At 40.3% G+C, this 11,361-nt stretch overlaps 1 protein-coding gene across 1 annotated transcript; it reads left to right on the forward strand.

The window, feature by feature from the left end:
* The first annotated feature begins 10,124 nt into the window (after positions 1-10,124).
* gsx1 (GS homeobox 1) lies at positions 10,125-11,361 on the forward strand. The gene is made up of 2 exons (XM_034099890.2): positions 10,125-10,562; positions 10,671-11,361. Exons 1-2 carry the CDS (start codon positions 10,187-10,189, stop codon positions 11,021-11,023), a joined length of 729 nt encoding a protein of 242 aa, XP_033955781.1. The 5' UTR covers positions 10,125-10,186; the 3' UTR covers positions 11,024-11,361.

Here is an 11,361-nt window from a genome sequence, read left to right on the forward strand (position 1 = left end):
TTATTGTTTTATGTTTCATGTGGAACCTATATGCTGCAGGTCTCCCTTGAAAAAGAGATCTCTGATCTCAATGGGACCAATCTGATTAAATAAAGGTTTGAAATTAAATGAAAAGGTCACCTATTGTGCAAAATCCACTTTTCATGTCTTCTAATCAACATGTGTCCCCTCTGTGGAAAGAGGTTCTGACAGTTTCAGGAAAAAAGATTTGCTCACTTTTTGTCTTGATCCATTGATATGAAAACCTGTATGAAAATGAGTGTAATGGGGGACCTTTAAATAAGAAAAGGAAAACTGTTCTGACATTGCCTTAACATTAAACACAGCAATAGAAACGGCTTACGCCTCTTCTGAAAACCCAAATGAAGATGAGATTCATTTACCAATATATTATGTAAATAGCATCTATTCGACTGCCTCACTCCATATTAGCCCTAGTGTTTTTCCTATTATTATCGTGTCTACAATAAAAAGTTCCTCAAAAGGAGGCCTCTTTTTGTTGTTGCTTTATGTCATTGCATATTGCTGGCAGTTCATTCTGTCATTGAACTGGGTACAAATGGGTATTATTCCCAGCGCTGAGATCCATTTGGGGTTTTGTCAGGACTGAGAGCAGTGTGAAAGTTGGTGTCAGTAGACCCCTGGCCTGGTCCAGCTGAAAGCCAGTGTGTTAGTTTCTATGGTAATGGGAGAAAAAGTAACTACCTCCCAGCAGCGTCCCGCCGCGTGTCGCCTCCTGAATAGAGCGCATCTGCAGAAAACTGGGGACCCTGAGAGATGGGCAGTGACCCGTCATCACACCAACTCTTATGCATATATGGTCACATATAGACATTGAATTAGTCCAGACCTTTTTGTCTCACAAGTTACGTCATTACTCTTGAGAGAAAGTTAGGCTGACCCATATATTCCCCGTTGAGTAAAAAGCAGAGTGTGAGACGGAGTAAAGAGCTGTCGCAAAGGTCATTAGGATAGAGGAGGGGGGGGAGAAGTAAAATGAAACAACTTCAAAGTGTGGGGAAAACAATCAAACAAAGATGAGTCAAAATCACAATGCATGCAAAAGAAAATTGAGAAGAAAAGGGGATATTGGGTTATGAAAATGATACAGGCGGTCAGTACTTCTTACTTATGCAAATGTTCCTAAATGCGTCATTCATTGCTCTGAAAGTGTTGCGCTCACCCAGACTTTGGAAGGTGGGTACAGTTTGATATCTGGAAAACAGCCTTCTTCAACATTTAAAAACTAACTTCAGAAACTAAATAAAAACTATCCTCAGTGTTCTCTACACATGTGGCTGAAAGGTGGACAGTTTAGTTGTGTTTCAAAATGTGAGAATGTTAGGAACGTTTTTGTTGACATTTAAACATTTGTGTCCTAAAAAATGAAAGCAATCCCAAAACAAAGTGACTTCTGAAAGGAAGCTAATGTGACATGAATGGAGAGGAAATGGGCCAAACCGCAGGAGGTCATTAATGAGAAAGCCATAAAGTTAAAGGAATCGCAGTCTTTCAGTCCGCTTCCTTTAAAACGTTTTCCCTAAAGCTCATCCTCATCCTGTTGTCCATAGAAACTCTGAGAGGAGGTATAACGAAGTGCAGAGCTGAAATTAGTAAGTAATGGCTACATGAGTAGTGGTTGGAGTGGTTATCCCCCCTCCTTCCCTATGCTCTAACTCTCTGACCTCCCTCCTCCCTAACCCTTACCCCCCTCGGTGGTTTCCCATGGGCCTCCAATTGATTCAATTAAGTGAACACACAGATACCATATGCTAAAAGATGTTTTTTCTCTCAACCAAGCGCAGAACAACTCGGCAGCTGCTTCAATGAAACACGCTTGATGCTGATATTTTGGAAGTTGGAACTGCTCTTTTCCTTCAACGTTGTGCTGTTCCCTTATCCTTTAGCTTTGAAATGAAACCTGCTGGAGACATCAGAGCATCGGAAAATGAAGATCCAGAGAGAAAGAAGTGACATTGAATAAAGGAGAGAGGGAGGGAAAAGGGGGAGGATCCGAAAAGTAAAGCGGTTAAAAGGAGGGAGGAGTAGCGAGTCTCCATCAGAAGTTGTTCTGCACCGTAATTCGGCTTTGTTTCGCCTACAATAAAGTCTCCTGCATGTTGGCCTTCAGCATAACACTCGGCGGAGAGAAATGAGGCAAACAGAACATTGCAAAAGACGCTTTGCATTCTTTCGCTTTTGTACGTGTGGGACTGTTGATGAAAGAGCAACAGACCCAAAATGGGGAACAAAGGGGGCTGTGTGGATGAAGGCACTATCACTGACATCCCCAGCACTTTGAACAACTTGTCAGCGCAGACACTGAAGCAACTGCATTCTGTCACATTTGTGTACAGACCCCTTGAAAGGGCTGGCTGACCTGCCCATATCCCTTTATTGGGGTTCAAATGGCAAGAGGCATTCATTGTGTCTGGGAGAGTTCATTAAATTCATTGGTTTGACCTGTTATTCTAGGCCAAAAGTCTGCTGATTTGGAAAAATGTGAGTCAGCCATACGTAATCGCCTCCTGACCTCCGCAGGGTAGCAAACCCTTTTGAAGAGCATTGCAAGGCTTTTATATGAATAGGGTCAAAGGAGAAGTTGGAGACATATCTATAGCAGAACAAATGGATTCACATCAAAAGAGAATTCCAAATCATCGAAAGATATTTAGACCCGATGTCTCTGTGGAGTTTCTTTTTGCTACATTTTTGAGCAAAACCTGGTTTCTAATTATTTTTCATTCATGAGGAAAGTGTGAGGATTGATGAGGCTTGAGTGTCAGAAGACACAGTTGGAGATTTCAGTTGTTGCTTTGTTCATTAGTACGAGAGACATTGAAAAGCAGACGGTATTGCTTTGTGCTATTTGTCTTTTCCTGAGGTGGAAAAGGTTCATGCAAGACCTACTTGACCATTTGAGTTCCCATAAGATCATCACATTTAGATGTAAATGGGCTCATTAGACAGGCCGCAGTGTCAGGTTTGCATCTTTTCCCATTCATTCGTGTCAGGAGAAAGCCAAGGCCCAGAGCACGTGTTTTCCTGCTGACATTTAAATGATTTCTAACAGATCTCTGCTTGCCTTAAAAAGAGCAAATCATGAATTACAAATGATAAGTGATTACAACAAGTCAAATCAGGATAGTAAGTAGTAGTACATTAGTCGTCTCTTTGTAGTACTTACTTAACAGTACGAATAGTTTTAGTAAATTAGAGTTTGCTTAAAGTTTACATTACTTATCCTTAATCTTATACATGTTTTACCATTTTAATTTGTTTTCTACTTTGTCCTTGATTGTGACCATAAATGTTTTTTGTGCTGTCGACATACTTCAAGTTTGGGGTTTCCTTTTTTCTTTTTTGGGTCAGTTACACCGACCTGCTTTAGGCTCTTGTGAGATTTTGTGAGCAGAAAGTCAAACCAACAGCAGTGGAAGCTATGCCGAAGACAGTGCCTACGGGAAGATAAAAAAACAGTGTGTCTCAGTCCATTTCATACATCTACATAAAGATAATTAGCCTTTTCCAAACCCAACAACTTTCTCTATCAATAATGACATCATTATTATTTATCCTAAAGTTTTTTGTTGTTGTTGTTAACGTTTTGTGTTATGCTCAAAAAGTCTCAATAAGAGTTAGGACTGCAATTCTGAAGATGGAAATGTGCTGCTGAGTTTACCAACAACCACTATAAATTGGGGACAGGTATCATACGGTATATCACCTCATAAACATGTTGACTTTTGGTGGTGACTTCTATTGTTGGAGGTGTGGCGAGGAGACTGGGATTGAGAGCCCAGACTAAAAAAGTGAAACATCAATTAATCGTATTTTAATCGCAATTACGATTATGGCTTGCAACGATTACGAAAACAACGTAATCTAAATAAAACGATTATTTTGATTATTATTATTACTTTTTTTTTTTTTAAATTACAATGGTTACAAATGTAATGTTTTTTCAGTTGAATTATACTTAAAGTTCAGGGTAATCAACTGTTAAAAACATACTCCATATATCTCCAATAAATTGATGTTTTCAAAGTAAATGGATAATCGTTTTTAATAATCGTGATATCAATTATTGACCCAAATAATCGAGATTATGATTTTTGCCATAATCGAGCAGCCCTAAGTCATCAAGTGTTAAGAGCTTCAACACTGAACTGCATGACATCGTATCCACGTAATAGGGTGCATTACAAGCGGCGCCTAGCGTATTCAATGTTATACTTTGATATCATGTATTTATATTAACTGCAGCTAGCACTAGATATTTACACAGAAACCTAAGTATTTAAATAATATTAATCTAGGGTATTCCCAAATGTAAGTACACTATTATTTTATAATGTTGAAACAGTTAGACTGACTTTAACACCGTGTGTTACTATCTTTTGCAAGAGTACTACTTTCCCACATTTCCTTCCTGGTAAAACTGTGACAATTTATGGTGAAGAAAAAAGAAATCGCTCCCACTGAACCCTAGAGGCAAGATGGTTTTGTTTTGAATATATAGCCTTGCTTGTTGGGTGCAGGCTGTTAACACAAACCCTTTGAGTAGTCACTTTCAACTTCACTGATTGGACCTCCATCAACAAAGGCTCTTTCACAGATCTTCTTGTTTCCCTGATTGTTAGTTACTCATTAACTCTGTTCAGTCCTTCAGACAGACTGTGTCCTGTGTCCAGTCGATCAGAGGCAGCCACAGCTCTGAGGACGAGCTAGCAGCAACACTTGCCCTGGACTCGAACACATCAGAGAGGCTTGGACTGGCTTCAATTCAGCATCCAGACTTACCATCGTGGGAGAAATCGGAAAGGAATGACCTCCAAAGGAACCAACCTGTTTGGCATTTCAGTTAAATCAATGCTTAATGTTGTCATTTCATATAATTAATAATTGTATCTAATGTAGGAATGATTTAATGTTTTATGAACAATAGCTTTGTATATAATCTTTGAGCTCTCCGACTCATGCAGTCTTGAAATTCTAATTGCATGAAAATGTGAAAAAGTGGCAATTATTAGATTATTTTAAACGCCAACATTTAGGTACAAGTAAAGTAACTATGATGCTTATCTTTACATTTTTGTGATTGCAGAAGTGACTTCGTGATCACACCTGTAATCCTTCAACACTGTTTATTGGACTCTTTATTTGGACCTCCATGACGAAGGTTGCTAGGAGATTTTTACGAAGCACCCCAATAAACCAGACACAGAGACTTGTGTCAGCATGACGTGAGATGCGTCATTTGTCATATTCACACACGCGGACATGTTTTAGTGTGCAGCGATGCCTCGCGGGTTTCAGCAGTGGTGAACCAAATGAAAATGACCCTGAAGCCTACACATGTATATTAATAAAAAACAAACAAACTTAGATGCTGTGACTAAATAGAATGTATCTTGTTGTATTTTAAGATATGGACTTGTATTAAAGAGGACAGTTTTGTATTTGTAATGGTGTCCCTTTTACATGATATCATAGCAGCCACAGTTCAAATCCTCAGGCACAACAAATAAACAAGAATACATTACAAACCAAAAACTAATATTATAACATACAACCATCATTATTACTTCTGAAACCATTATTAGATATTCATTTCATTTGAGAAAGAAAGGTATGTTGATACATACAGTATATTGTTATTTCACAAAAACAGTACATTATTGATGAAGTCATTAAAAGCACAGTTTAGAATTAAGCACCAGGTCTGCAGGGACTTTCTTTGGTCTGTTATCTTTATTTTTGTTTGACTGGCACTAGTAGAGGATCCAGGGGAGACACAAATATGTTCGTCTTATGCTGAAGCATTTTAGCCCCGCCCATTCACTCTAACCTCCTACATTGTCCCCACTTTCAGTAGCTGATGTCATCATAGTTGGCTCTCTTTTTTAATTGTTTTAGCTTATTTAGTTTGTTTCCGTCCAGCCCTCCAGGAATGAGGATGACTGGGTCTAAGGAAAACCGATAAAAAGCATCTTATTAAAACTTCATATTCAAATAATCAAGTCTTTAACACTCAGAACTTTGCATCCACACACATTTCCGCCAAACTCGGTCACAACAACTCAACATAGTTTGATGTCAGAAAAGGTAATGCAATTCATTGATCCAGTGGCTTCTCATCAGAGACCTGCCAGAACCCGAAAACTCACCCTGTGGTTTGTAGTTTTCAGAGTCACTTCTGTTAACCCCTTAACAAACACTTATTTTTGCACAAGCCCAAAACGAACACATTCACAATGTAATGTTTAATGTCCTTGAACCTCTTTGAATAGTTCTGATCCTTGTCTCTCCCCTGAAAAGGACCTGTATGAAGTTAACCTTTTAAAAAGCTTATTATAAATAGTGAACAATATTCACAAGGGCACAAACTAAATAGATATTTCTACCTTCTTTATGGATTGTATTGATCCGTTTTGTGTCTACTCCTGTTACAACACAATCTAATTGTGTGGCACTGAAATTGAGATAGTAAAAAAGGTTAATAGATCAAAAGTCATGGTGCTTTGTAAAGTAATCAATCATACTCATACACTGCTGCATGTTAGGTATAACAATTAAGAACTGATGGAAAAAATTGGGCCAATAAAAAATACATTTTCAAATATAAAACATAAAAAAAATGTGTTGAGAAACTGACCAACGATTTAACTTGCAGTTTAATTTGAATTTGCAGAATGCTTCTTGTAACTTTAGTTGAAGTACAAATGCAATTTGATCTCCTTAATTGTGAGGCCATGCTAAGTTAAGCAGTACTTTATCAATTATCATCTTCAAATGTTCACTTAACTTCTCATCCCAAAATATTCAGATATGATCACTCTGTATTCAGCATGATACAAAGCCTAAGAGAGTTCACATGGTTGCTGCTAAATCCCTTATATTTACAACTGGGAAAAAACAGTTTAGCGGTTAATCCTCTTTGGTTAATGTTCACCTGTGGAGCCTTATATCTGTCACATTGTGGCACCTCAACTCTTTGTCAGACTCCCTCTCTCTTAAGGATTCATTAGTCCCTATAGACTCATGCAGCCTCAACATATTGCACCATTCAGCTGGTACTTATGTGTCATCTGTTATCTATTGGACTGGTGTTTCTGCTGAGCATATGAATGATAATCAGGCCTTTGTGCGTCCATAGAGGTGCAGCAGGATCCGCGGTCTGTGATGTTGCCTCAGGGGGAGATTAGGAGGGGCAGCCGGCCCTCTGTGTCACGTTGACAGTCACAGCGCCCATCTACGGCTGGGCCAAACCCCACTGGGACCTTAAATCCTGTTACACTGTCAGCTAAAACCATCATTTGTATTAGAGATGTGTGGGTGTTTAAGTGTGTGTACATATTAAGTGAGTGCGTATAGTGTCTTAAACTATGAATTATTCATACCAAAAAGAAAAGGAGATATTGACTACATCTCCATAAACAGACTGTTCTCTTTATGTCATCAGGCACGAGATCTTTGGGTATAATTGCATAAAAGCCCCTGAAAATGCGTTTCTCCAACGGCACAGCAGGCTCCGGTCAGTGTTATCATCAGGGGTGAACTTGAGTGATGGCAATTGTTCCAAGTTAATATCTTATAAATAATTTACTATTTCAGGGGCATTGCTTTCCCCCCTATCAAACATGAACGCTAAGAAGCTTTGCCAACCCACAGCTGTACATGGAGATCATTGGTTTGTGTGGAAAAGCACAGATATGAATGTGATGATGCATAAATCTCACCACAAGTGGCTATGAATGTATATTTTTTCAGCTTGGGACTCGTGCAAAAAAAAAATGTAATAGAGTTGAAATAATGTGAGTGGGCTATTTGCCTCGATTATTTCTCTCAGTAACAAGTGATTATGGGAAATGAGATTCTTTGCACTTCTGGCCTGCGCCTCCAGAGGGAGGTCAAAACTATTTGTCAGTCTCCAGTTGGGATTGCAAATTAGGATGAGCCTCCCTGCGTGACGACCCATGAAACCTCTATTCCTATCCACAGGGTGACTGCTGTACATAATTTGAAAATTAGGGCCTTTGATAACATCTTTATGTTAAGCAATACATCAAGCTGCCACCAACATGCAGCCGCGGTAAAAAGCAACATTTAAAGTCCTTCTTTTTATATTTGCAGTGTTAGAGTCAAGGGCTGCACACGGTACACATGTTGCTTATTTAATTTTGCACATAATCCGGCACTGTTTGTTAGAATAATAGCGCTATGATGAAAACATGTCATTAACGTAATACCTCATTAAGAATCGGAATAAAAGCGATAGATTTGTATTGACTTTTTTCACAGAGTGCAACAAGATTGACAGACTAGTTAATGGCTAATTCCTGGCAGAATATGAAAGGATAGACTAATAGAAAAATGGAAATGGCTCTCGCAGATACAACAGTCATTCGGGCAGATATTTTGTCTCTGTAAAGGGTTTAACTGCTCCTAATTTGTGCCTACTTTAATGGGGCTGCCTAATTACAGGTCTAGCCTTTATGGAAGATTAGCGATGTGAAGCTGAGCACATTAGGCCTCTTTAATGGGGGGAAAACAGATAGCATCACACCCTCATGTGGGTATGTTTTGGAACTGAAGAGTTCATTCGCTAGACATGACAATTGATGGGAAATATGCCTTAATCAGACGACGAAATAAACCCCAGCTGTCGACAATATCCAAATGATCAAATAGGCTTACTCCTGTTTAACAGAACGTTACAATGATAAAGCAAAAAGCAGGTTAAACGTTTTGCTATGCAATACATTAATTAGCATTAACATTATCACTTCCCCATCAGACATCGTTCCTCGAGGCGTTGGTGCCAGCGTTTATGATGTTTACCCTTCATTTTACGATATCAAAACACTTGTTTTGTTTTGAAAAATAAGAAAGCTCAGCGTAAGAGAAATCTCATTCCACTATTTACTCACACATTACGGGTCCAGTCCCTTTGAAGGTGTTGTTCAGAGAGCCTTAAAGTGAAAGAAAATGTTTTCCTATTACTTAATTCAATCAGAGCGCGAGGCGGGGGCTTCACGCGCCGAGCATTGGGCTCCTCTATGACAGAGTCGCCTTTGTTGCGTCTATCCGCCGCTGTCACACACTTTAATTCGACTCTCTTTCTCTCTCATTGAAACCCCTCCACAATGACATTCAATAAGGGCCGCAGAGTGAAAACCTGGTTATTTTTACATATTCTTTCCCCCGACTCGGCAGGGGCCCGAGCAAAGGAATTAATCACTGCTCTTTAACAGCACTGCCTTCAGGCAATGACTTGTCCCTTTTTTGTGCCCAGAAATGACACATTAACCTTAAATGGATATGCATAAACTTTACATGCAGCTGTTGCATTTATGTCAACACTGTCCGTAAAGTTGCCACACAACAAGTGCAGAAGACCTGTCACACAAATATGAAACCACACAATATTACGCACAAATAATACAGATATTAATAAGAAATACTGGCGTTTATTCAGGAACAAAAATGCAAATTGAACATTTAATACACGATCACATGCAGCTCGTAATGAATACCTCCTCCTAATCTCACCAAATAAGGCATAATAAACATTTAATCGTAAACGAACGTAAATCATTTCTGTAATGTATCTATACTGTTATAGCAGTGCCATACATGTACATTATACATTATTATATACAGTTGTAAACATTTCGGAAAGTTTATCCAATTGCCCTGGCTATACTTAGGACTATAACTCATCCAAATACGTACCCAAGAGGCTGCGTAATGTCTAAGACAAAACTTGAATTCATATTATGGCTTTCCGAATGTGACAGGAACGTTTTCTCTGGCAAATTTAAGCTGTGCTCTTGCTCTATGATAAAATGAGAGTGATGATAAAAGGGAGAAAGGGCAGTGCCGCCTCTTGCGGCGTGGGTGGGGCTGACAAGAATAGACTACATTATGCAGTTCATTTAGTTAACAAGTGAAATAATGGGGAAGCGTGCAGTGGGAATGCCGAGAGAAAGGCACAAAACCCTATTGAGAGCTCTTGGCCGCTTACAGCGTAACCGTCACATGGCCGAACCGAGTCCACGCGGCTATTTAAGGGGCTGCGCTGCGCCTTCAGCACCACTTCGCTGTCCACCGTCCCGAGGAGAGCACCCTGACACACCGCGCTTCAACTTCTCCCACACTGCAGAGCAACACGTCCGCAAACATGCCGAGGTCTTTTCTCGTGGATTCCTTGATTTTAAGGGAGGCAAACGACAAGGGGAACGAGAACCACCCACCTTTATTCCCGTACGCCATGCACTCTCCGCACCACCCTCACGGGCTGACGGGCTCGTGCCACTCCAGGAAGGCCGGGCTGCTGTGCTTCTGTCCGCTCTGCATGACCGCGAGCCAGCTCCACCCGTCTCCACCGAGCCTGCCGCTCCTCAAGGCGTCTTTTTCTCCCTTCAGCTCACAGTACTGTCACTCAGCTCTGTCGAGGCACCACTCATCCAACAGCATCAACCTCAGCCACGGACCCGGGATTTACCAAGCTGCGTACTCGGTCCCAGACCCGCGACAGTTTCACTGCATCTCTATCGGTGAGTACAGACACCGTTCCGGATTAATTCAGTAAATAAAGCAACAGTTAACTTGTTTTTATGATATAGCACGTGCCTGACAATCTGTATTTATTTTATTTTTTACAGAAAACAGCAACAGCAAACTTCAGAGCAGCAAGCGCATGCGCACAGCATTCACGAGCACACAACTTTTGGAGCTGGAGCGAGAGTTCACCTCCAACATGTACCTCTCCAGGCTGAGGCGCATCGAGATCGCCACATACCTGAACTTGTCCGAGAAACAGGTGAAAATCTGGTTCCAGAACCGCAGAGTGAAGCACAAAAAGGAGGGAAAGAGCAGCGGCCAAAGAACTGGATCACATAACTGCAAATGCTCGTCCCTGTCCACCGCGAGATGCTCGGAGGAAGAGGACGATGACATGCCCATATCTCCCTCCTCGTCTGAGAAGGAGGACGTGGACCTGTCCGTCTCCCCCTGAACTCTCCCTCTGCCTTACCATGAAAGATTTTGGTCCCCATGATTTTGAATACATCCAAAAAAAGACTGTTCCACTTGTGTTCAGTCGTCTGTACATAAAGAGAATATTTAATCAGGGAATTGCCCTGACTTATTGTATAGTTGTATACATGTTGTACATTTGTATGTAGTTTTTTTCTGAAAACAGTCAATTTGTTGTTGCCACTCCTATGAGTATGGTAGGCATATTTGTAAAGACAAACCCAAAAAACAATAGCAACATTGTTTATTAGTAATTTGGGGGAGACAGTATTTTGTATACATGATGACTACTGGTTAGATTCATTCTGTGTGGATGGA

This window comes from Pseudochaenichthys georgianus, chromosome 14 (assembly GCF_902827115.2).
Source record: "Pseudochaenichthys georgianus chromosome 14, fPseGeo1.2, whole genome shotgun sequence".
Lineage (NCBI taxonomy): Eukaryota > Metazoa > Chordata > Actinopteri > Perciformes > Channichthyidae > Pseudochaenichthys > Pseudochaenichthys georgianus.